This window comes from Lipotes vexillifer, unplaced genomic scaffold, assembly GCF_000442215.2.
Source record: "Lipotes vexillifer unplaced genomic scaffold, Lipotes_vexillifer_v1.1 scaffold1266, whole genome shotgun sequence".
NCBI lineage: Eukaryota > Metazoa > Chordata > Mammalia > Artiodactyla > Lipotidae > Lipotes > Lipotes vexillifer.
This window is the reverse complement of record NW_006778690.1, coordinates 128,498-156,181: the sequence shown is the minus strand read 5'-3', so window position 1 is coordinate 156,181 and position 27,684 is coordinate 128,498. Positions and strand designations below refer to the sequence as shown.

The following is a 27,684-nucleotide window of genomic DNA, read 5'->3' as shown; positions in this document are numbered from 1 at the left end:
ATTAGAAATAAATTCCGTATTTAGTATTTACACTTTGAACCTTCAAGGTTGCAGATGAGAAAGCTGATACTAAAAGGAAAAGTTATTGGGTTTTCTAGATGATGTTTAATTAACAGCCTCACTTTGCTCCTCCCCCTGCCTGCCCTCCTTTCCCATCAACAACTGCAAATTCATATGCTTTCCAGGCATCTCCATCCTCAGCTAGAGACAGGAATGGAAGGACTTTGCCTTTCACAAACGATTGAAGCTGAAAAGAGAAGTAGGGAGATAATAGGTTTCATTTCTCTCAGCACAGAGACTTTAGAAACAGGTGAATCCTCAGGTGCTTTATAAAAACAGCATTTTCCCATGTGAACAAGCTACATCTGAGGAAGATCTAATATACATATGTATTTAGGATTTAAATATGCTTTGCACATTATTAACTTAAAGACCTAAATAAGAAAGAAAAATGTACTAAAATACAATTTCAGGGATGAGGGACGTGTTCTGATGTTTTTTAGATATGGGTCATGTCATGACTTCGGTTTTAATTTTAAGTCTTTGAAACTCAAATAGCCTTCTTATATTTGTCTGTGTATAAAAATATTTTTAAAAATACAGGCAATGTTAAAGGGGAACACAATAGGATAAGTACATATGAATGCAAATTTCTGTCAGAAAGTTTTACCGATTTGAGCAATTCTTTCTATCAGAAATAGATATTTTCTTCACAAAGATGTTTTTTTCCCATTTGTGCCTAAAACTGCAACTTGATAACATGCACTAGGACCTGATATTTAAACAAAGTCTTACTGAGCAACAAATCAGAAGTCAGAAAGATTCTAACTTAAAATGCCAGAGTATCTTTCAATTCTTCTATTTTACTTTATTGTTACAATTTAAACAAATTCAGAAATCTGGGGTGTTTCTGGCTACTTGAGTAAAACACACTGCAATTCCAAAGGGGAAAAATGTAAATGGAAGAAATGTCTGATTTCTGAACTGTTCTGCCCTTATGAACAGGATCCTGTTCATCCCACACCCTTGATTCTGAACACCTTGTCAGTACCTGCCCGAGAAGGTCCCTTGACACTGGAGCAAGTCAAAATAACTTACTTTCAAAGCTTATTTAAGAGCAGACGAGCAATTTTAACATAGACTTGAGATTTAAGTAGATCTGATATTATCTAGAATCCAGGCTTAAATTTTGTTTCCAAATAGCAGAAGAAATTAAAACAAAGATACCAAAACTAAAAACACCAAGTGAGACAACAAACAATATTTCCAGTCCTAACCAAACTGCAACCCTTTCAATATAGCTTGAGGTATTTTTAAATATTTGTATAAGCTAAATAGCGCTCACAGTTTCTGAAGTTACTTTTTACTGAGATAGCTTCATATTCTCATAATATTTGACTTTCAGACAGGTTTTCTTGTACATGAAATTGAGTCTGAGTCTCCGGCCTCAGACTCATGGAAATATTGGACAGCTATTCAGTGGCAAAAAATGATTCTTGTAGTAATAAGGGTTCTATTTCCCGATTATTGTGCTATTCCTAGGATGTGATTAAAAAAATAAGAAATTTGCAATTCATATAAAAGGAAAACTTGCTTAAACTTCTAAAAGCAAGTCCAGTCTGGTGGAGGTATATAAGACATTAAATAACAGAGTCAGATTCCTTCTTAAAGATTCCAGATGAGCTTGACAACAGAGAGTTCTGGTTCTCCAACATTTTCTCCATCTTTTCTCCTCCAGTGGTTTTATTGATCTCTCTTTGCTTCTTACTATGGATCCATGGGATAAAACAAAGGACAGCACCTCCAATAAGGGGAGGGATTCCAGCGAGGTAGAATGCCACATCATAGGAGCCCAGCTTGTCACGGAGTAACCCTGGGAAGGGAAAAAACTGTCACCAAGAGAGAACAAGTATGGCTCTTGGGGTCTCAGATTAGTCACTCTGGTGGCCTACTGCCAACCTAGTATCTTCATCTCAGCAGGCTAGTTCAAACATCTCAGATATCAGACATTTTTAAGGAAATGGGTCTGAAATATAAACCTTTTCTGATATGAGGAAGAAAAAGATCTCATTTCTTTAATCTTGCTGCAAGTCTGTGACGGGCTTTTGAGTTTTCCTACCAAGATATTACATGGAAAAAATATTTTCAACCAAGGTTTGGCTTTCTCAAAACCCTTCAGGGGCCATTTGGGATATTCTGACACATGGTGTAAAGGTCCCGTTTTAGCTGAAGGTGGACAGACCGTCAAGCTGAAACTTCTCTCATACACACAGACCTCAAAATGTCTACGTTTTAAACCTTTCTTGGGCCTGTTTATGAAATAACATGAAACTACTTAAAAGTATAATCCGGGCTTCCCTGGTGGCGCAGTGCTTGAGAGTCCGCCTGCCGATGCAGGAGACGCGGGTTCGTGCCCCGTTTCGGGAGGATCCCACATGCCGCGGAGCGGCTGGGCCCGTGAGCCATGGCCGCTGAGCCTGCGTGTCCGGAGCCTGTGCTCCGCAAATGGGAGAGGCCACAACAGTGAGAGGCCCGCATAACGCAAGAAAAAAAAAAAAAAAAAAAAAAAAGTATAATCCAAAATCATGAAAAATTATAAATCTAAGAGTCAGGATGAAAAAACTAGGTTGTTAAATACATTTTGGAAAGAAACTAAGGTTTGTCAGCACATGGGAAGAAAATATAAGAATATATGTGTGTGGTACTCTAATAGATCCTAGGGCTCTGCTTCTAAAAACTGTCAGAATACTCCTTATTTCTAATTTCTCTAACCAAATCCAGATTTTAAAAGTTATCTTAGTGTTTTAAACTTTTACTATATAACCTAAGTTATCTGAAATGTTCTAGGAACACATTGTACTGAATATCTGACTCTGCTAAGTAAACAGCTGAGGATTTGTTCAGGTAAGTACCAACATCAAAAAAAAAAAAAAAGAAAAAAAGAAAAAGGTGTACAGTCATTCCAAATGGAAACCTAAAATATACAACATATCTAAATATATGCTTTTCCTATCCCCTGAATCAGAACATTCCACATATAACTGAACCTTTCATCCTTATGAACATAAATTAATATGTTTGGTTGTAATACTATGATCCCTCAGAACCTCCTGCTGTTCTTCTGCCTGCTTTGAAAGTTTCCTGTTAACTCCTTCATTCTTGATCTGTTATAGTCACTTCTAGTAGCAAACACCATTTCTACAAAAGTGCTGCTTGTAATTTGCTGTGGACTTGGAAACCCTAACAAACTAAGCTTGTAAGATGTAAAAATAGTGTATTACCTGGGGGAGAAGGGAAGGACTGGAGGGTTTTCCCTAAAAGGAGACTGTGATCTTGAGAACTTATCTTTTATTTGGTCTGCTCAGTAGAGGTTCTGCTTGCTTGATACATGACTAGATTCCCAACTGGCAAATTTACTGATATGTGTGGTTCTGAATATGAGAATGAATTGAACTGAACTTTCACTGAGCCACTCAGGTACCAGACACAGATGATAGTACATACATTTAAATTTAATAATTTTATCAAATCTTATAATAATTTACAGTGGCACCCAACTAATACTGAACGTGAAACATCTTTATACTATCATTCAGAAGATTTCTAAAGGTGAAATTCACATAACATAAAATTAACCGTTTTAATGGCATTTAGTATACTAACAATGTTGTACAACCACCACCTCTCTCTAGTTCCAAAATATTTTCATCACACCAAAAGAAAACTCCACACCCATTATGCAGTTACTCCCTAATCACCCTTCCCTCCATCCCCTGGCAACCACCAATCTGTTCTCTGTCTCTATGGATTTACCTATTCTGGATATTTCACAGAAACAGAATCATATAATATGGGACCTTTTGTATTTGGCTTCTTTCACTTAGCACATGTTTGAGGTTCATCTGCCTGGTAGCATGTATCAGTACAGCACTTCATTCCTTTTTATGGCTGAATAATACTCTGCGATATGGATATACCACATTTTATTTATCCATTCATCTGCTGACGGACATTTGGGTTGTTTCTACTAAGTGTTATTTTTCATTAACTACTTCTCAGGGGGCTATGATCTCTTACACAAAGCATACATATTTAGAAATCTTTCAGAATCTTCACCTCTTCCTAAAAAGAAATCACACTGCTATTCCTCCAAAACACATACTAAGTGAAATATAGGAACTCTGAAAGCTCAAAGTCCAGAACCTAACTGCTACACATTTCACTGAGTGTTTTAGATATCAATAAGAATAAGAGTACTCATCGGCAAATTTTTCCAACATGCCATCTACAGCTGGTCTTATTAAAAATGTTATAGATAAGGCACATACAAAGCAAGACACCAGAAACCAATAAATCATAATATATTTAACATATAAGTGAGACTTAGGACCTACAGTAGAAAATGCTATGAATTAATATAATTTACCTGCAATGGGTGGGCCCACAGTCATGGGTATAGACATGAATCCGAGTAGAAATCCAATTGCTTGTGAGACATCCTGGGCACCAACTAACTCAAAGGCAATGGGGGCCATAATGGAAATGAAGCATCCATCGAAGAGACCCATGATGAGACAGACAGCAATGAGGGCCCCAAAGACGCTGCACAGGGGAATCATCATGGACATCAGACCAATGAAGAAAAAGGACAGGACCTAGGACAGACACCACAATGTCAACTCTGCTCTCGGGAAAAGTGAACGTCACGATTACTGAGCAACAGGCTTAGGACTTTTAAGTGGTTACTGGTCAGTCGCCTCCTCAGCCCAGTTTGCCTTGATTTTATATATATACATAATCAACTCCCATAATCATCTCCCCCAAGTTCCCCCAGCACTTTCTCAATATTTCCATTAAGGGACAAGAAGAAAGTAAGGATTTTTTTTTTAATAAATTTATTTATTTTTATTTTATTTTTGGCTGCATTGGGTCTTCACTGCTGCACAGGCATTCTCTAGTTGCAGCGAGCGGGGGCTACTCTTCATTGCGGAGCGTGGGCTTCTCATGCAGTGGCTTCTTTTGTTGCAGAGCACGGGCTCTAGGCACGCGGGCTTCAGTAGTTGTGGCATGCAGGCTCAGTAGTTGTGGCTCATGGGCTCTAGAGTGCAGGCTCAGTAGTTGTGGCACACGGGCTCAGCTGCTCCATGGCATATGGGATCTTCCCGGACCAGGGCTCAAACCCGTGTCCCCTGCATCAGCAGGCGGATTCTTAACCACTGCACCACCAGGGAAGCCCTATATAATCCAGTTTTATTTACAGTGTAAATCAATGACTATTATTGCCAAAGAATATTTTCAAACATTGTCTTTTGATGCTAAGTCATAGATATACCCTATTTAAGCACCCCAGAGTTAAGGTTGAGAAATATTTTGCACCACTGAACACTTTCATTTTAGCGTTAGAGTAATTAATAGAATCAAACACTTGATTTTCCCTGCCATTTGGTAGCTACTGTGCTATGTTCTGTGTACCGTGCTATGTGAATAACACCTGGTTCCTACCCTTGGGTTGTGGGGAGATGACCATGTAAATAAATAAATGCACAGGAAGTGTTCTAGATGTTGCTGTAGTTGTATATTCAAAGTACGGTGGGTACAAAAAAGGAAGGAGTGGCCAATTCAATAGCTTTTTTAGGCAAAGAACTAATTAAAATTGGATCATTCACTCATTCGTGGAAGAAATGTTTTAAAAAGAATCAGCTTTTTAAAAAAGTATTTATATAATAGCAACTATTAGTTATTTAATGTTTATGAAATGCCAGACATTTTTCTAAGGACTTTAGATCGTGATTCTCATAACAATCTTATGAGATGGGTACTAATGTTTTCCCCGTTTTACAGATGAAGAGAATGATGCTGGGAGGTTTAGTAACCCTGGATAGAGCCAGCCTGGAACCCATGGTCTGCCTGGGCAGTAGGTAGCAGGGAACGATGGAACAATTTCTAGAGGGTACCCTCTGATGACAGTGGGGCTGGGGAGGAAGGTAGAGGCCACATAAAGCAGCCATCTGGATCACCGTCTTCATCTGCTCTGTTTTTCCCAGGACCCACTAGGCACGTCTAAGGCATACCAAGCTTGGTTGCACACCTCAGGGCAGCCCCTCACAACCTTAGTGCACATCAAGATCACCTGAGGAACAGGGATCTGGGAATGGTGATTTTCACAAGCTCCCCAGGTGACTTTGACACAAGTTGTCCACTGACCCCACAATAAGAAACATACTCTTGAAAAAGGTTTTAAACTCCAGGTTGGTTGCTTTTTGACAACAACATATTATATAGCTGAATCAATTTTTCTTCTTCATTATTAAAATATAGCTTTATGGTAGAATTATAATTAGTTTAAGACTCTGAGTTGGCTATTTGAAAAATAAGTCTGGCACTTCACATTTTCTAAAGAACATAATCTCCCATTCTGATTTTCTATGTTCTACTTAAACATCTTTTTCTCCAATCCAATTTCCCTCAAAGCGTAAGCATAATTTCTTAGTGGTGGGTAATTACTGGGTTTGCAGCCTATAGACTGGAAAGAACTAATAAGGCTCAGAGGGACAGACCGGGTTCTAGCTTTCTGTGACCTCGATAAAAAGACTCCCTGATGCTGCCCATCTACACAAAAAGAGATTTAAAGATAAATCAGAATGTACAAAGTGGGCTGAAACTAGCAAGTAAGTAAAGATTTGAGTTATTTTTATTGAAAAACTAATAAGGAAAAATCCTAATATTATTAATTAGATACATTTTTAGTCTATCTACAAACACAAAAGGAGATAAATACTTGAATCTTAGAAATGTATCTATCATTACAAATTCCAGAGAACCTGGAGTAAAATGTTAGGACATCACGGGGCCAGATGGAATGGGTTTAACTGGTAAAGCTACATACCAAATATTCCCAACCACACAACTGTAGTTCTACTAGGTGAGCTTTCAATGTGCTTCCTATTCTTTTACTGTTTTGTTCAGAACAAATCTCTTCCAAGGTAAGACAACCAGAGTGACTGTTGAAAGCTTAGCCCAAAGTCATTTTTGCTCAATAAACAAATGTTTTCTTGGACCAATTTATGTAACATGAGACCGAGGCACTTATGGTAGTTATCCTGATCTTTCTATCCATTTTTGGCCCCTTCAACTTTTTGTTCTTTGGTCAGTTTTGTAAGAAATCATATAAGAGGGGCTTCCCTGGTGGCGCAGTGGTTAAGACTCTGCCTGCCAATGCAGGGGACATGGGTTCGAGCCCTGGTCCGGGAAGATCCCGCATGCCGCGGAGCAACTAAGCCCATGTGCCACAACTACCGAGCCTGCACTCTACAGCCCATGAGCCACAACTACTGAGCCCAAGTGCCACAACTACTGCAGCCCACCCACCTAGAGGCCCTGCTCTGCAACAAGAGAAGCCACCGCAATGAGAAGCCTGTGCACCGCAACAAAGAGTAGCCCCCACTCGCCGCAACTAGAGAAAGCCTGTGGGCAACAACGAAGACCCAACATAGCCAAAAATTAATTAATTAATTATTTTAAAAAAGGATTGCTAGTGTATAGATACACAAAGGATTTTTTTAAAAAAGAAATCATATAAGAGTTTCAAATTTATTATTATATATTTTGAGCATATTACTTCTTAATACTTTACCTGACTGCAAGTTATCCTTTTCTCAATTCAAATTATGTTCATTTATATTCTTTTTCAAGTATTTAAAACTGTTAAATTTTAATAACAATTGTTAAATAAAAATTATTAGTTGTTATTTAAAAGTAAAATTTATTGGTTTTTCTTTAAGAATTGAATTTATAGAAATTTACACACTTACTCTATAGCATTTCTCAGAAAATACCTAGCTACTTCTGCCTTATTTGTAGCTACAGTAGTGAGAAACACTGCTCTTTCTAAGCAGATGTAACTACCCCAAATGTAGCTAAATTAGGAGGTAAGCAGGCCAAGCTGGTGAGGACATACATATTGCCCACCTGCAGGGACATCCGAGCCACAAGGAGCACAGGCCAAGGTTTATTTAGCACACTGCGTGTAGGAGGTTCATCACTTCCCCAAACATCTACTGATCTGTAGACACGAGGCCCCAGTTTGAAAGGTGAATAAATTTAGTATTACATACAATCTTTTTTTCCGCCCCAAACTCAGTAGCTCTGGTTAGATTTAAATAAGAGATTCAGAGGTTCCTAATCCTCTTCTAGGCTCTGGCACTGACACTTAATAAGGCATTGACTGTTGAGATGTCTTCCTTGCTTTTGTTTCTTAAAACCATACAAGGAAATATCTTCTGTCATAATTGAACAGGCTCTAGAAGAATAACCCCCGGCTTAAGTTAGTTTATGTACCTAAGAACAAACAAACAAAGAAAAGGTGGGTTTTTTTGCTATTACTGTTCCCATTTCTGTCACAAAGAGAGCATTTTTAGAGAACTGTCGGGAAGTTTTGCTCAGGAATCTAAGTATATGACTGAAGAGGAAAAATGAGCTGCACCTGAATAGCAGAAGGCACTTTCGGAGGCAGGCGCACAACTGGCCACAGTTAGAATCAAGGGTTGCTCCTATAAATTTATTCACTATAAAGTTTCCAGACTTTCAGAGCCTCTGGCTAGGAACCCAGTAGTTGGCAGCAGAGATCTGCAGGTCCATCACACTAAAGGGAAGTGTTTAGGGAACAGCCAAGTGGCTGGCTCCTTCTAAAGCACACAGTTCTCTGGAAGTGCTTCACAGGGAGTCTGTTCAACTTTCCCCACGGCACGTGAGTACCACCATTTCTGCCTGGAGGGGGAAGTGGCCCCAGTGCCACAGCCCAGGCGAGAACAGAGAATTGTCGTCTGATTCCTTATTCAGGCCGGGGAACTACTATATATTTGGATACCATTTGAGAAATAGTTTATGTTTGGTAAAGCATGTACCTTTATCCCAGTGTATCTTCAGGAAAACACAAAATGCTAAAAGGGAACAAAAAGCAACAACAACAGCAACAACAAAAAAAAGAAAACTGGACAACGCTGATCAGTTCATTCTACTCCAACCAGAAGAGGAAGCTTACACAGGAAGTTGGATCCAAAAGTGATTAATTTTTCTAAATTACAAAAAAAGTTTCTGAATTTCAAAAGTAACTCATGAATACATTCTTGAAAAATTTCAAACCTTAGAAAAATATATAAAGTAATATATGAAAGTCTCCCTTCAACCCCCTCCCACCCTCAACCCATTCCCACCTTCCTCGTCAGGAATAACCGCTCAACAATTTGGTGAGCCTCCTAGACCTTTTCTGTGTACACACATGTTGTTTGGGTTTGTCTGCTTTACGTACATGGATATGACGTCCATATTTCAGTATGTCCATGGCACAGAGAAATCTGACACAATGGGAAAGTGATCTAAACCCAAAGTTTTTGATTCTGTCATTAGAGTTACAACTTCCAAACCTTTGAAAAAAACTTCCACACTTTTACAACAGTTACATATTAAACACACAAATCTGCAGTAATTTAATGGTGACTAGAAAGACAGGTCTGTGAAGTTAAGAAAGATGACTGAGAAGATACCAGGACACAGCCTTTCCTCTCCTAATAAAGTACTCCAGGAACCCTTGCAAAGATTTTCTTTAACCATCATTATTCTATATAATGCAGTTCGGTCATCTCTTTGCTCGGCATTTAGAATTGTTACGCTGAAAATACCTGGAACCCAGGACCCTGATGGAAGTTTAAATTCAGAACTCTTAAGCAGAAGTGTAAGATATATTCCTAAACTCTGTTACCTATAAGCAAAGATTCCCAAATCAGGATAACCAAGGTCTCCTTCTTGATACCTGTTCCAAACCAGGATCTGCCTCAGTATTTAATAGAACACTAAAACAATAAAAGCAAGGATCTATTAATGATCCACTCTGGGCCGGCACTTTAAATAAGCTGTCACCGGGACTTCCCTGGTGGCACAGTGGTTAAGAATCTGCCTGCCAGCACAGGGGATACGGGTTCGAGCCCTGGTCCAGGAAGATCCCACATGCCGCAGAGCAACTAAGCCTGTGCGCCACAACTACCTAGCCTGCGCTCTAGAGCCCGCGAGCCACAACTACTGAAGCCCGTGTGCCTAGAGCCCGTGCTCCACAACAAGAGAAGCCACCGCAATGAGAAGCCCACGCACTGCAACGAAGAGTAGCCCCCACTTGCCGCAACTAGAGAAAGCCTGTGTAGAGCAACGAAGACCCAACAGCCAAAAATAAATAAATAAATTTACATAAATAAATAAGCAAGCAAGCAAGCAAGCTGTCACCATGAGTCCTCACACAGCCCTCTGCCGGATCTAGAGACAAGTCATATCACACTCCAGAGCCTGTGCTTTTCTACTCTGAGGCCTCCCAAACCCAAGATGACTGTGCCCCAAAAGTAGAACATGTGGGAGGCTGTGAAGTGTGTTCTGGGCCCGGAGGCTACTCAGAACCAGTGTGATGGGGACAGAGAGGGAGGGGAACTGCCGTGGCCCCACCAGGCTGAGCTGTAACAGACGAAGGCAAGGAGCAGGCATGTCTGAGAAAACACAGCACCAACAAAAGGCAGGAGAGGAAGATAAGCAGCAGAAGCATTCCAACCCTTAAAGGCCGCCAAAGGGCGGACAGCCAGGCAGGGAGACAGGGAGAGAAGGAAGAATAAGCAAACAGGCAGAGCTGGAGTTGGTCGCAGCAGAGAAGAAAGAGCCAAGAATCAAAACCCACGCTGAATGTCTGGGAGCTGGGGCAGGGAAGCCAGGAAAAAGGAGGGACAGAGCAGGGTAGTAAGCCCAGCCGCCTGCGTGGGGTAGGCCTGCGTTGGCCCCTGTGCTGTCAGTGGCTCCCAGCAGCACAGGACACACTGAAGGCCACCTTTCTCCTCCATGGGCCTCCTTGGGCTGGACTGCAGTCATCTCGCCTGTGACTCAGCCCGTACTACCAGGTGCTACACACTGCACCACATTTGGATGAAAAAAATCAGATGCGACCTAAAAGAAGCCAGGCTGTGACTAACCTTTCATCCAATACGAAATTACTGATTCTTAACGCACTGCCGTGTAACTGCAGACCAAACATGGGACAAGCTAGGAAAGGCTATATTTTCTTTCATAAATCACATGAAATACTAACGTATGTGCCCCCAATATGTTGTAAGCGACCTGACTGCCCTGCCTGTAGGGGGAAACTTTCTAAAGTTATAGTTGTTCCGGAGTAAAGTGCTGATGTATAAAACATACCATGACTTCATCCATCACAGCACCTTAGTCTGGGCCCCAATCGCCTCTACCCGGAACACTGTATTGGCCTCCTAACTGGTCTCCCTCCCTCCAGCACTCCTGCTTCCCTCCCAGTAATACAGCCTCCACACACAGAGCGACCACAGCGACTTTAAAATGTAAAATCACGTCATTCCCCAAGAAAGACCTACTATGCTTCAAGTAAAATGTCTGCATCAGGAATTTCAAGGCCCTGTTTAATCTGGGCCCTCCTCTTCCCAACCTCTTCCCAGGCCACTCTCCCTGTCTTCTTGAGTTCCCATTCACTCCCAGCTTTCTCCTGCCTCAAGTCTGGCTCCAGGAACTCAGGGACCACGTCTGTCTTGTTTGTATCACCCCCACCAGGGTCTGGGCTGGTGCTTGGGGCACAATGGGCACTCCTTTTTGATTTTAAAAAATGAAAGGAAGCCAAAAGTCTGTAATACAACCAATTTCCATTAGAGGGCTCCCTTGACACTTGAGAACAAGACAATGTTCTGCTAAGTGTTCGACAGGGATATCCACAATTGGGTATTAATAAAAGGGGGAATGATCCTAACACAGTGAATATTTTAAAAAGTAGCACTCTACTAGCTGTCTGCACTTCCTTCTAGCTGTGTCACCAGACTCCTTCCTGCAGCTCTCTGCCTGGCCCTATACACAAACACCCACAGTGAGGTAGCTTCTCTGTTCTTCCATGTTGGCATCCATAAGTGGAAACAGCGACGGTACCTTCCTCAAAGGGCTGGGCAAGGAGGAAAGAAGATAATGTACGTACAGCATTCAGTTCATCGTCTGGCACATGGAAGTGCTCAGTAAATGGTGATGGCTATTACTTCAAATCAATTAAAGGCAATTTATCTGTAATAAATGTCTTTTCCAACCATGTCCTTCACCCAAGTTCTACCTTTCCTTCAAGGCCCTGCTCAGATACTGCCCCTCATCTCTACAGTGAATGGACGTGCTCAATCCCCAGTCCCAAGCCCCCCTTTTGTCTCTCCTTTACCTTCCTTCCACAGCCAAGCCCTTGACAAAGTTGCCTGTATTTCCATTTAATCAGCTGATCATGATCAGTCTTTTGCACCTGCCACTCCACTGAAACTCCCCTCTGTTGCTAAATCCAGTGAAAACCTATTAGTCTTTAATGTGCCTGCCCTCTCACTAGTTACTGACACTGCTGACCACTCCTGCCCCTGGAAACACTATGTGCCTCGCTTTTTTCCTACCAGGCTGGCCACTCCCTTTCGGTGTCCCCTGCACACGCTCTACTCACCCCATACAAGCCCACGAATGCCGAAGTCCCACAGGTCTCTTAGCCACGCTCTCCCACGAGCTCCAAACTCAACTTGGCTTTCCCACAAGCACTACAAACTTAACATGGCAAAAACAAACTCATCATCTTACTCTGTTCTACTGAATTACCGATCTTGATAAAACAGCAAAACCTTCCACTGTTACCTGAGCCACAAATCTCAGACCCAGCTTAGGTGGCTCCACTGAATTCTCATTTCCTGTATCCCTGTTTTACTCCCTGTTTGATCCCAACATCTCTGCCCTGGTTCCTCCTGCCTAGACTATTTCAATATTCTCCAACTAGTCCCTGTGCCTCCGCTTTTTTAAAAAAATAATAACAATAGCTTTATTGAAATATAAATTCACATACCAAAGAATTCACCCACCCATTTAAAGTGCACGATTCACCGCAGGTTTTAGTTTAACAACAAGATTGTACAACCATCACTACTGCCTAGTTTTAGGATATTTACAACACCCCAAAAGAAACCCCATACCCAGGAGCAGTCACTCCCCATACCCTCCTTCCCCCAGCCGCTAGCAACCACTAAGCTGCACTCTCTGTCTCTGGATCTGCCTATTCTGGACACTTCATATAAAGGGAACCACATGATATGTGGCCTTTTGTGACTGTCTGAACTCTTGCCCTTCCTCCTCTGTATTCCACCCTTCACAGTCACTAGGTTAAGCTTTATAAAATACAACTCATGTCGGGCTTCCCCGGTGGCGCAGTGGTTGAGAGTCTGCCTGCCGATGCAGGGGACAAGGGTTCGTGCCCCGATCGTGCCGCGGAGCGGCTGGGCCCGTGAGCCATGGCCGCGGAGCCTGCGCGTCCGGAGCCTGCGCGTCCGGAGCCTGCGCGTCCGGAGCCTGCGCGTCCGGAGCCTGTGCTCCGCAACGGGAGAGGCCACAACAGTGAGAGGCCCGCGTACCGGGAAAAAAAAAAAAATACAACTCATGTCATGTCACTCCCTTGCTTAAAATCCTTAACGGCTCCTGGTAGATTTCAGGATAGAGTTCAGCCTCTTCTGTGCTCATAAAGGCCGTTCCCAACTTGACTCCTGCCTATCCCTCAGCCAATCAATCTACTATTCTCTCTTTAGTCCATTCAAACATTGTTTCCCCGACCTAACATCTCTTTGCCCATGTGGCTTCCTCTGCTTCCAACAAACACCCTTTTCTGTCTTATCTATTTAACTATTACTCACCTCTTAACACTCCACCAGCCCAGGAAGCCTGCTCAGACCTCCTCTAGTGATTCAGATGCTTTGCGCCTATGTTTCCATGGCACCCATCTAGCATACCATTATTCCACTGTGCTGCAGCACTGCTTTATCTTTCTTCCCAGGAGACCATTAACTACTGAGCACACAGACCATATTTCATCTGTAGCATTTAGCACAGTGTCTGGCACGGAGGAGTCACTTAAATACTTGTCAAATAAGTGTCGACGTGATCTTGGAATAGCACACCCCACAATACCCAGGAGGCGATCTGCAGTAAAGAAACTCAGAAGACACGCACACCCCTGAATTTCACAGGGTATTGCAAAAGGCACGTGACTATGAGAACTATGCCAAAAAGAAATCATTCTTAGAAAAAACAATGGGCAAACACCATTTTGGTTTGGTGGAGTTCCATGACAAGACAAAGATTGTTGTTTGTTCGCCAATTTCTCATGTTGAAAACCCAAAACTCATAACTGATTTTGCCCTTGAAAAACTGCTTGTAAAAGTTAGGTTCTAGAAAATATTTCTCATTTTTACAGAAGAATTCAAGCAAATAAGTACATATAATGAGCCATTAGGTGATAAGGATAAATTTGCTGGAGGAAAAAAGGCTTATTAACAAAGTACCTGTAGATAAACTTTCTTCACACCAGGCACATAATCTGCGACCCGGCCAAAGAGCAGCCGTCCAACTCCTGAAGTGATGCCGATGCACATGAGAACCACCTCTTTATTTTTCTCATCTTGAAACCTTTCATTCACATGTTTCATCTGTAGACCAAAGAGATAGAAGCCACACTAAATATGGTAGGAAAACTGGACAAGTTTTGAAGCTTTGTACAAATGCCTTTGTGTCTCTACCATGTTATGGACTCTCATCCCCTTCCAAATTCAAATATTTATAGAATTTGCTCTGTAAAAAAAATTTATAAAATTTTTTATGAGAACACATGAAGAAAAGCTTACATGGTTTAGCTTGTTTATAAATGAAATAAGAATTTTTATAAGAGGGTTTAAAAAAATTTTAATAAAAAGTAACCAGCACACCCTTTATCAGTTACCACTGGGCCATGAGCTAAAGGAAGAGACCTTTGAACACACCGTGCCACCTTGTCCTCACAAGGTCACCCGAGGATCCAGCCATCATCTGCTCCCCTGAAAGGTAGTTTAAGGCTCAATTCTGGAGTTTCATCTCTCCTAGGAGGACCTGAACCAAACTGAAATAAGTTATACTGGAGCTTACAGGATAAAAGCATAAGGTTCTCTGCCTGAGGATTTGCCTATTTGTGTGGCATTAGAACAGATAAAAATAGAGTCAGTTTAACAGAAAGAAGAAAGACCTGGAGAGAGAATGTTTGCATTTAAGTCCTGGTTCCATTCCTTGCTAGACTTGTGGCCCTGGGTAAGTTGTTAACCTCTAGGGCCTCAGTCTCCTTGTCTGTAAACTGGAGACAGCAACAGTACTTCAAGAGGGTGCTTGTGAGGATTAAATATCTCTGTAAAGAACTTAGTGCCTGACACACAGTTAATAGTGATATTAATTTTAGCCTTTTTTTTTTAAAGGACCTTTTCCCTCAATTTACAGTCTACTTAGAATAGTGACCGCAAATCTACAACCCAACAGTGTTTTAAAAGGAGTGTGACTAGCAGGTGTTATAATGGGTGACAAAACCTGCGGCTCAGCACCCACTGCCTAACACAAGCTTTGCTCCCACGGCCCCTAAGTTCCATGCTTTCCACCTCTTGCTCAGCGCTTCCACATTCTCAGTGATCACCTATCTGTGCTCACAGCAAGGAGAAAAAGCATGTCTGTACTCCCACTACTTTCTCTGAAATCACTGAGCTATTATAACAAACAGTTGTTTCAAACAATCAGACTCACTGTCCCCTACACCAAACGCTGGCCTTAATTCTGAAAGCCTGCAAAGCAAATTTGCCGGAAAGCGCGATGGCCCAGCTGGTACCCTGCCGCACTTACCCCCTCACAGCCTGCCTCCCTCCGTTTCAGTCACCACCACTACTGCTGGCCCAGCTACCCAGGTTTAGAAACTGGACAACCATCCTAGATTACCCCCTCCCTCCCTTCAGATCCAGCAGTCACCACCCAGTTCTGATGATTTTACCTCCTAAATCTCTCAGACACTCTTCCTTTGGTCCATGTCCCCCCCAGTGTTTGAGTCTGGGTTATCATTTCTCACCTGGACCCCTACAACAGCCTTTAACGTGCTTCATGCTACAGCCCCCAACTCCTGAATCTCTAACCTGCATTCTCTGAGAGCACCTGATTAAGTTCAAAATTAAAAATAACACTGCTCTGCTATGACCCCACAGCCTTCAGGGTAAAGCTCAAACTCCTGGTTTGACCGATAAAGCCTCCCTACTTTGCTGCCGAGCCTCACCATGTCAGCACTGTGCTGTCCAGTACGGTAGGTGCTAGCCACGTGTGGGCTATCCAGCACTTGAAATGTGGCTAGTTTGAACTGAGATGTGCTTTAAGTGTAAAACACACAAAAAAATTTTTAGAAAACTTAGTGGAAAAAAACCCACAAAATATCTCAATAATTTTAAAATACCGATTCCATGTTAGAATAATATTTTGGCTATATTGGCTAAATAAAATATACTATGAAACTAATTTCATTTGTTTTTTGGTTTTTTTAAACATCTTTATTGGAGTATAATTGCTTTACAATGGTATGTTAGTTTCAGCTTCACAACAAAATGAATCAGTTATATATATACATATGTTCCCATATCTCTTCCCACTTGTGTCTCCCTCCCTCCCACCCTCCCTATCCCACTTTGGTAGTGTATATATGTCCATGCCACTCTCTCACTTTGTCACAGCTTACCCTTCCCCCTCCCCATATCCTCAAGTCCATTCTCTAGTAAGTCTGTGTCTTTATTCCTGTTTCACCCCTAGGTTCTTCATGACATTTTTTTTCTTAAATTCCATATATATGTGTTAGCATACAGTATTTGTCTCTCTCTTTCTGACTTACTTCACTCTGTATGACAGACTCTAGGTCTATCCACCTCATTACAAATAGTTCAATTTCGTTTCTTTTTATGGCTGAGTAATATTCCATTGTATATATGTGCCACATCTTCTTTATCCATTCATCTGATGATGGACACTTAGGTTGTTTCCATCTCCAGGCTATAGAGCCTGGAGATGGAATAGATGGAATAGAGCTGCAATGAACATTTTGGTACATGATTCTTTTTGAATTATGGTTTTCTCAGGGTATATGCCTAGTAGTGGGATTGCTGGGTCATGTGGTAGTTCTATTTGTAGTTTTTTAAGGAACCTCCATACTGTTCTCCACAGTGGCTGTATCAATTTACATTCCCACCAACAGTGCAAGAGGGTTCCCTTTTCTTCACACCCTCTCCACTTCATTTGTTTTTTTTAACTTTTAAAAATATGGCTACTAGAAAATTTAAAATTACATATGTGGCTTGCATTATATTTCTACTGAACAGTGCTGGTCTAAGAAATTCACTTGTGGTCACAAAGATAAAACAGCTATTGATAAAAGTGACCTCAAACTGGCTAATTCCTCCAAGTCCTTATCAGAGATGGATTCCAGCTCAATTCTGAAGAAAATGAATAACCTGATCTAAGGCAGGTGAGATAATAATTATGTGTATTCGTCAGCTTTATTTGGAATTTGAATCCAGACTCTGACGTATTAATCCACTTTAGGAAACACCCAAAGGATCTAGAATAACTTTTTAAGACATTCTTTGGTATTCAAATAAGACTGAATATGCTAGTCACTCTTTTGATGAAACTAAGAACACCTGCCTGCCAAATTGCTATTATCCTTTATTAGTGGTTTATTTTTTCCCCCTGCTCTACACTTTGTAATCCTTAAAAGAAACAATGAGGTGGAATGTTTTGGGTCTCTTGAAATAAGGTAAATTTGGTAAATTCAAATTACACTTAAGTGGAAACTTACTTCTTCAGCTATAAGCGTCATTATTTCATTGAATTTTATTATTGTTGTCATTGTTTAAGTAAAGCAAGAACTACAGCTTTTAATACCTCCTTCCCCACCCTCAGCCAAAATTTGCAAAATAAAGTTGAGGTTTATTTTGTTTTTGTTTTTTGGATTTTTGTCAGGAAGTAAGGGAATCTGGGTGATTGGAGAATGGAATCTAGGGATGCTGCATCTCTGGGTCCTAGAGAGCCTTTCTTGGTGAGGGAGTAGTACCCAGGAAAGCTGGCGTGTTCTACTTGCAGCCTGAGCCTCCCATGACTGCCACCTACTATTCTACGAATCCCTGCCCATCTCTCTATCCTCTGGAGACTGGCACACACAGCAGAAGGCATGAACGCTGGGCAAAACTGATTATTTCCAATAAAGAGTCACATGGAAAGGGACATGAAAATGTTTAACAGATGTTTCCGTATTTAACCTAACTTAATTAAACCGATGCAAAGCTTATATCAGAAGCCACTATCTACACAGGGGATAACGCCATTTTGTACGGCAGTGGTTTAAAGTGGACTTTATCCAAATGTGTAAGTGCCTTTAGGGAATTAGTCTTTTGTTTCTATTCTAAACATTTGTTTACTCCAGGGCTGCACACCTCTCAGGGATTACCAGAGCCTTGCTGACCTGACAGCTTGAACGCTGCCTGCTCCTGAAACATTTTCCATCATTCAAACAACTTTCGCTAACTACAGAAGCCATTTTTGGATTGTGTGAAACCCTATTTATTGTTTTGTTATCCAAAAATAACCAAGAACTTAAATCCCATAATATCTGCTCATTCTTTATCCACGGGTGAAAGAAAGACACACTAGCTCACAATTTACCCCCTTTCCTCCTAACCATCCCCACTTCAAGTAAATGGTGATTCAGCCTCTCTCTCTAGATGACATGTTTCTGACCAGCCAACTGAAGAGAGAAGTTCCTCCCCGCTCCCTAGGGCCCAGAGGCAGAGCCGTTTTTGAGAGGTCGAGGGCAGCAGCCTAAGAAAGTGACCCTCCTGCTGGATTGGTCTAGCCCTGGCTTCTCCCCTCTCTACCTCTTCCCTACAGGGAGCCTCAGTGCCAGACATCTGGAGACATCAGATAGTGTTCTTCCACTGAGATCCCAGGCTGAGTCCTCTGGCTGTCAGAGTCAACCATGAAGGAAGCTCAGTTTGGGGTGGCCACAGTACAAAACCAGGTCCAATACAGCTGACATAAGTGCATTAGAAACTCAAGCTTCTCCTTGACAAATGGTTTCACGACAGAAGATGGCCCAACAGAAGGGCATCCCAACTCACTTTACGGAAGCCCCTGAAATCCAGTGATGCTACGCATCTGCAAAACAAGGAGGTCACTGGTCCAAAAGGTCCAATAATTAGGGAATTCCCTGGCTGTCCAGTGGTTAGGACTTGGCACTTTCACTGTCGAGGGCCCGGGTTCAATCCCTGGTCAGGGAACTAAGATCCCACAAGCCGCACAGTGCAGCCAAAAAAAAAAAAAAAAGTCTAATAATTACTTATAGTTCTGTTTTCTAAGATTGTGTTATTTGGCCATGCCATGATGGTCATTAGCCTCACTGTCCTTCCACACACACAACTTTTTAAGGGGATGGGTGGTTTTTGTTTAAATTCTTTTATGTAACTTATTACATAAAAACATGACAAAACTTTGGTATATACAATTTAAACTACACATCTTTGGGGGTATAGTAGTTAAGAAAGAAGGGAAACTACAGGAGACGTAAAACAAAGATAACTTTATTTCTGACAGTGGACTTGTGGGAACAGCTCACTGACTCAAGTACCAAGTGCTAACAAAAGCAGTATTTTAGGAAGGCCAGGAAAGCAGAGTAAAACCAGGCCCAATAGAGCACTGCAGGCTATGGGACTAGTGAAACTATAACTGCCTTTGCAGGACAGAGGAAAAAAAAACCAAAATGACAATATTTATCATCCACTGTTGTTGCAGTTACTACACCCTTTGGGAGATTAACAGATTCCAGACAGCAGTCATCATCTGTCCTTGTCTGTGAGCATTTGATTCCCTGATCCTCTGCCCTCCTCTTCAGATCCATACCATCAAGCTGAAAAGAAGGTGGGCAACAGGTAGTCACGTGCACTCCTTCTGTGTCAAAGAGAATAAACTCTTGGCAGGGACAGGGGACCTGTATCATTTACATTTACACAGTACATTCAAAAATGGGATAGTAAATGCTACACAATATTTTCAGGGGTTGTGGAATTCAGAATGATTTCTGCAGCTTCCTACTTCCCAACAGAGATGCTGCATTCAGAGCACTTCTGCTCACTTGCTGTTCACTCCTGAGATTAGCAGTTTCAGCTTGTTGCCTCTCATTTGCATGCAGTTTAATTTCTAAGAATATATCCTTTCAACATCTGAAAAGCTACTCCGTAACTCTAAAAGACCATTCTACTTAAATATACTTTTTGAAAGGTAAACACAAAGAAAAGAGCCTGGTCCCTTTAAAAATTAGATGTACATCTGAAAGGCAGTAGAAGGCCTGCTAGAGTGGTTAATGGATAATCTCAGATCTTGTTGCAAATCAAAACTTTATATTACCCTTTGACTTCAAAGAAAGATGAACAGAAATCTTCTGTATGGAATGAGGGTTTGGTTTGGTTTTTTCTTTCTTTTTTAAACAACTGTGTTTTCTCTATCTCTGTTTTTGCTAAGAAAAGGAAGAAAGGGCATTCATTCCCTGAGGAAGTTTTACATGGGCAGTGTACACCAGCAAGCCCAGTGAGGTAACTAAAGATAGCAGGAAACTAAGTCCATAGATATGGGTACATAAAATTAAGCCCCTTATATCATATAATATTGAAATCGGACTCTATAGCCATAAGACATTGATTAGGTCAGCCTCAAAACATCATTTTAACCTGTTAAATTTGATAAACTGTGCTTTGAAATAAAACAGCTCCAAGATGTACTTGAAGTGAAAACGCAGAATTTCCTTGCCTGCCAACATTTTTAAGGACTAACATCTTAGGCAGCCCACTGTCTCTATACTAGTAAGATATCTGACATGACTAAACCCGGGGTGTGGGTACCGCCTGCCTGCTCAGCAGCTGACCCAGTGCAGGGCAGACCTTTGGCCTGGCAGGACTCTAGGAGGCATGGGTAGTTGGTTCTGTTTGTTTTTCAAAACGGCCAGTCTTTCCATTTCATTAAGATGGGTTTCCATAGTGCAAGTATTCACACATGGCGCTGTTAAGACAGATAAATGTCAGGACTGAGAAAAAAAGAGGGAAGAGTTTCCAGGAAAATTATTTAACAGCCACCAATGGGTAGAAAAAGAGTTCGGAAGGAAGACAGCTAATGGTTTGGAAAACCTTGGTCTGATTTTGAAAACATTTTCTAACTCTAAAAATTCTTTAAACCCTTTATTATTTTGTTTTTTTGAAAAATAATTTTCCTTAGATTAAAAAAGAAAAGTCCATCCTTAACATAGCATTATTTAGATCAGATCAAGATTTGGCAACATGTTCTAGAGGAATTGTCTGTCAAAACCAATTTGGATTCAGATACCAGTTCAAATAATCCTCAATTATAGAAGTTAAGGTGAACATCTTGAAATAAAAAATAAGTCACTAGGATTTTTAGGTCACTTGAAATTATTTAGTGACCCTGACAATAACTTCTGTGTCAGATATTTCTCAAATTATCAAAAATTATTCTAGTCCTTCCAGAACAATGAAAGATGTTTAATCCTTTATTTAAAATTTTTATCCATTCCACCTAAATCCAAATATGATTCTGAATAGTTTCTTTCTTGAAGTCTCATTCTTGGCACATCAGGGTCACCACTCTCTCAGACTCTTGGTTCCTGGATAGTTTGGATGAACACAATGGACTGTGAATTGTTAAGACAGTGCCCATCTGTGAAGGAGGTAGACTGCCTCTACTCTGGTCAAGATGGCTCGGGAGGTCTCAGCCATGGTCCACGGCATGACCGCCTGACTAACGTTTTAGTAGAGTACTTTGAAGATACACAGTGATAGAAAGGTCTCTGAAGATGTGGACTCCTGGTTGTGATTAATGCTCTTCTGAGGCATCATGTGTTTCTATGTTTGCATTTGTTAAAAAAAAAAGGTGTGTGCTGGGGGGGGGGATATGCTCTTTTAAACTTACTCCTGGATTTATCTGGTGATAAAATCACCTATCAGCTAAATGTATGTGCAAATAGATAGGTGTGGGTTATGGAGTCTGCAGTCATTAGTTGAATTGCATGAATTTGGAAAAGTAGTCCAAAATGAACAAATGCACCCAACAAAAGGCTAGTTCAACAAGGTTAAATTTTAGAAGCTTAAGATAGACTTCATCTTAAAATAGAAAGGGATAATTTCAGAAAGTATTATTTAAATCACTAGGATTCCTAGGTAATTTTATAACTTTACTTAATGACCCTGGCTATAATGCTAATAAGCCAGATATTTTGTGAATTATCATAATTGGTTCTATTTCTTCTTCAACACAGAAAGATGTGAAGACTGTTGTTTTACTGAAATTTTAATTTGTTTAAGGTAGATCTAATTTTTGAGAGAAATTAGAGCACTATTAGTTCTTATTCAGCTTAATTTTGCCCTTAATTCTAAAGTGAAAAAAGATTGATCCTTCCATGAAAATTCTACCTTCTTCTACCCTCTCCTCACTAAGATTCCCTCAGACTAGTGGTGCTGGCTAGAGAACCCTTTTACCAAAAGCCATCTGGCCTCCTTTCTCCTCTAGTCTTCGTAAGGCACACCATAGTGAGTGTCTTTTCTATTAATTCTAAGAGTTATCTAATTGCCGACTCTCTCCCAGTATCACATAAAATTCAAAAAATTTTTTATCTGAATGAAGATTAAAAATTACTAGGATTAGGAAATTCCCTGGCAGTCCACTGGTTAGGACTCCGAGCTTCCATTGCAGGGGGCATGGGTTCGATCCCTGGTTGGGGATGCCACATGCTGCGGGATGTTAGGATTAGGCCCAGAAAAGTTTTCCTTCCACTGCTGTCGCTTTCACATACTTCTGAGATGGTCTACCCCGATTTTTTACCCTTTTCTTAAGAATAAGACTATTTCAGAGTTTGGGGGTGTTGTTGATTAACATTATTTTAAACACGTTCAGTCCTGTCTTGTGATTTTAGTGTTCAGGAAGAAAAAGACCACACCCCTTTAGGATAGATAAGAAAGTACAAAGCCTGAGTGGTCTGGATTAAGGCAGCTGGCATGGCAGAGAGAAAACTTTTGTGGACTGAGAGTCGGAAGGCCTATGCATAGTAGGAAGAAAAAAGTCTTTGGAGTCAAATTATGAGCTCTACTCCTTACTGAGTCTAAGATCTTGGGCATCAGTTTCTTAGTTTCAAACCAATACTGCACACTGGTTCACAACAGTGGCAGTACCACTCCCTTGGGGGTGTTTCGGAAATCTGTGGAGGCTATTTTTATCTTTCTGATATAGTTGTGCCCAAGCATTACCTTTTTTCCAATTATTGTTTTTTATTTTAACAACATTTATATCACATAACATTTACCATTTAAACCAGTTTTGAGTGTGTACAGTCATTGGCATTAAGTATTCACCTTCTTGTGCAAACATCACCACCATCCATCTCCAGAACTTTTTCATTTTCTCAAACTGAAACTCTGTACCCATTAAATAATAACCCCCCATTTCCCCCCCTTCTCCAAGTCCCTGGAAGCCCCCATTCTACTTTCGTCTCTATGAATTCGACTCCTCTAGGTATCTCATCTAAGTGGAATCATAGACTTTGTATCTGGCTTATTTCATTCAGCATAATGTCTTCATGGTTCCTCTATGTTGTCACATGTACCCCAAGCATTACCTTTTAAAATATGCATTATTTTATTCAAGAATTACTTTTTATTTCTCCGTGTGTTACAAGTGGGGCATTACTGATTTTTTAAAAAATTATGTATATAGGCAGGTTTCATGACCTAGAAATTTTGTTTCAGGAGAGAAAAGGAAGCACTGGGTCTGACACACTGCTCTAGATGTGTGACAGCGTGGCTGTGAAGGTGAACGTGATACAGAACTTAGAAAGCACCTCACAAGGAAGAGGTAGGACGAGAACCCTAGGACTGGGCAACCCCTACTCCAGGATCCAGGGCAGCCCCGAGAGCTGAAGAACAGGAGCCAGGAGACACTGGCAGGGAATCGTGAGAAGTCCCTGAGACAGCTCCCAAGGAGAAAGAAACATAAAAGGAAAAAATGTATTCACAGAAGCAGATACAGTTAAGTAGGAACAGGGATACCGGATGTACGTTGAGGCTATTATAATGCTTCATAAATTAAATAATCAACATATGGCAACATTTTAAATTGCACAGATGTGTACATGGGTCAAGAGCGTGGGTCATCTGTTAGGCTACTTAATGGGCTGTGGTCACCTAGGCATCCCATTCTCCTGGAAGCAGCTTGGAAGATGGTACAAGGCCTAAGAGGTGTTGTTTCACCTCAGCAGGGCTGACTATGTACCTCGAGCCACCCATTTCCGTATCTTTAAATTACTCCACATTGACACTAGTCTAGATAAGCATACTCTTACCTCTATTATTTAACCTTTAAACCACACCCTGTCACTAACTATTTGTATGTGGCCAGAGAAAGTCTCAAAAGCAACTAACTCCTTTCCCTATAAAATGGAGATAAAACTGTTCTCACCTCCAGGGGTTGTATATTGAGGATCAAAGAAAAAGGAATTTGAAGAACATAAAGTATTATTAGAATGAAAAGTAGTCACGAGTAGGGAAATTAGTAGACATCATATTCCAGCAATTCAACCAACCTATAGCTCAGCCTCAAACTGGTCAAAAAGTATTTGTGTGCCAGGCACATGCTCGGTGCTGGGGATGGAGCAATGGAAAGGAGGCTCTGTCCCTACCCTTGTCTAATCTACCTTACCTGGTTCTTCTTTATCACTTCCTGAGGTGTTTGGACACTCCCCACACAAAACTCCCCAATGTATTTTGTAGATAAATCCACAGTTTTCACCAGCCTTTCCCATACTTACATTGAATACATTATACAGGATAAGGGCCTAACAAAAATACACTACTGCTGCTTTTCAACTTAAGTTAAAATAAGATATTCTTAAATGCTTGTGGATTTCGTTCTCCCCCACAAATTTTAAATCTTTTAGCAGTTTGGGGCCTACATTCTAGGGATAATTTTCATGCCTGAATAAACCACGCATCACTTCTAAAAACTATTGTTGAATTATTTGTAAATACTTATTTTTGGCTAAATAAATATAATTTGGAACACATGACAAACTTACTCTACCTTACTAAAAGCAGCAGCTCTGTTTTAGTTTATTTGTAAATAATCAGTTTTCTGGATTTCTTATGTATTAATTATGTAATGTCTTCCTATCATGTTCCTATGCTAGTGTATTACAATTTGAAAGAAAAAAATCCCCCCAAAAAACAAAAACAACCTGGCTAGCTTTTTTTTGATGAAAATGTTCTGTAGATATTTAACTTCGCCATTAATTAGTCACACACAAGTGGCCAGAGAAGTAAAGATCCTTATTCATCTCAAGTAGGAGAATGCTGGTGAATACTGCCTAATGCACAAAACTGATAAATGGGCAAATTTTCACTAACCTGAGTAGTCAAATTTCAGCAGATGTTGAGATCTGCAGGGAAATAAATGCAAGGTTAGAAAAGCAAGAAAAGCATAGACACCATTGAAAAAAATCTGAAAAAAAGTGGGGATAAAGTGATGGAGAGAGGATGTCTATTCACTCCTGTAATAATCACATGAGAACTGAGAAACTGTAGTGTATTATCAGAAGTTATAAGTCGTGAATGAAGTATCTGGAGAAAAAGCAACGCTTGGGTCCTATGCAAGAATTTTAAATTTCTAACATGCAGATTTGAATATATCAGATAAAAATAAGTTGAATAAAAAAAATTCATCAACTGTTGGCTGGCCTAAAAGATGGAAACTAGAGAAATTCCATGTCACAGGCTTCCTGAGGGCAATAGGAAGCTGTATCATTTTTGTATCTTCCAAATACCTAACGCTGCCCTTCACTGAGAGAAGGCACCTACTGGCACCTCCTCAAAGAGGTTGTCCCTGACTTTACAAACTAAGGTTACGTCCCACCATCACCTTCCATCTCATTTTATTTTCTTCAAAGAAAATATCACTATGTGAAAACTACCTTGTTTATTTATGTGCTTACTTATTTATTGAGCTCCGTGAGAGCAGAGATCACGTCTGTTCTCACCACTGCATCCCCACACCTAGAGGCACCCAACAGGTGCTCAGTGAATATTTGTCAGATATTCACTTGAATGCTTGAATCTGCTCAACCTGAATCTGTACAACTGAGTTATAATTAGAGGAAGTCACATACGTGTAAGAAAATACAACAGTGACAGAATGGAATAACCCATTCTAATTATATTCTAATAACATCCCTGCCACTGACTGCGCAACTTTGAGCAAAATACAACCTCTCTGATGGTCAAGGTTCTTATCTATTAGTGGGAGAAACCAGTATTAGCACTGCTTTCCTCATAAAAGGCTGCTGTGAGAGTTGAATCAGAAAATATATGTGTGAAGGAAATACCTTTATATTCTTTCTGGAAGTTCATTGGGATGGGAATGAATGAATGAAATGAAAATAAGTGAACAAACAAAACATTTCCAGACCACATAATAGGGAAAAAAATGTAGGAGTTGTGCGTGTGTATATAATCAGCACACAGGGAATCTTAATGGTTAATTCTGATATTTAAATTAATATACTATACAAAGAAATATTCTTGTGTCAAAGAAATTTTATAAGCCTATTTTTGAATGAAAAATAGAAGAAAAATTACTTAAATTAGAAAATCTTGTTGAAAAGGCAATGTGATTACTTTTTATTCTGCAAACTACCACAGCATTCTGCATAGCTAATAAGTGTTAAAGTAACAATAATCAGAATAATAAACCAAATCAAGAACAAAAAGAACGAAGGGAGGGAGGGAGGGAGGAAATAATGAAACTTTAGCCCCTAGTACTTAGCCTCTAGTGTTTAGTGTCCAGGCTAAAAACAAAATTAAAACGTCAACTCTGCCTCTTTTATTTGGTTGCAGTGCCAAGAAGACTGAGATAGGGCAACTCTTCAGATTATACAACTCCATTGGAAATCATTTTAAAAATGTTTCCAAAACTCTGCAATCATCATCCCAGGGCTGAGGATATGTAATGGGCACCAAGGCTCTTCTCCTGCCAGAACCTTACAATGAACAGAGATAAACACAACAAGAGAGGTCAGCTCAGCAGCCCAGTCCTGGCCCAATATACAGTAACCTTTGGTTTATATGGATTCTGCTATGAATCCTGCATTCTCAGGGCTCTGCCACACAATAACCATAACCCTGAGCTCTAAATATATCCATGAAAGAAAGACGACAAAGCCAGTACAACTGTTACTGGCAGCTTTGAAGAACTAGACTGTGTCAAAATGGGGAAGCAACCTCCCGATTGGGAAATGAACCCTATAAATTGACTAGAGTTATGTAAGGTGAGACAACTTCACTCCTCTAACGATTCAGTTTCTACTACATACACATTTACACTTTAGGCTACGATAAGCTTCCATTCATTTTCCATGGATATTCTTGCATGTTACACCAGGTTCTGCCACTTTTATAACTATGTGACTTTTGGCAAGCAACTTAACCTTTCTGTGTCTTAGTCCCTCTACCAGACTTAAAAAAAGAAAAGTGCAATTAAGTTACCTGTACAATTCCTTCAACGCCTAAACTACTATCCTTTTTTTTGCAAGCATTTAAATATCTTACTTCAAAGCCACACTCTTAAGAAGACCAGGCTCAAGCCCCAGCTGCACCAGGCACCGGCCTTTCAACCCTAAGCAAGTTGTCTTAACAACCCCAAGTCTGGTTCCTT

At 40.6% G+C, this 27,684-nt stretch overlaps 1 protein-coding gene across 1 annotated transcript in view; it reads right to left on the bottom strand.

Moving 5' to 3' along the window:
• Nucleotides 1-856: 856 nt before the first annotated feature.
• The window catches only part of SLC16A10 (solute carrier family 16 member 10), a 127,957-nt gene continuing 101,129 nt past the window's right edge, over nt 857-27,684 (bottom strand). Inside the window, exons 4-6 of the mRNA XM_007451746.1 lie at nt 14,391-14,534; nt 4,427-4,655; nt 857-1,873 (exon numbers count right to left, since the gene is read on the bottom strand). Coding sequence (XP_007451808.1) covers nt 1,641-1,873; nt 4,427-4,655; nt 14,391-14,534 — 606 coding nt within the window. The 3' untranslated portion in view covers nt 857-1,640. The remainder of the gene's footprint in view (nt 1,874-4,426; nt 4,656-14,390; nt 14,535-27,684) is intronic.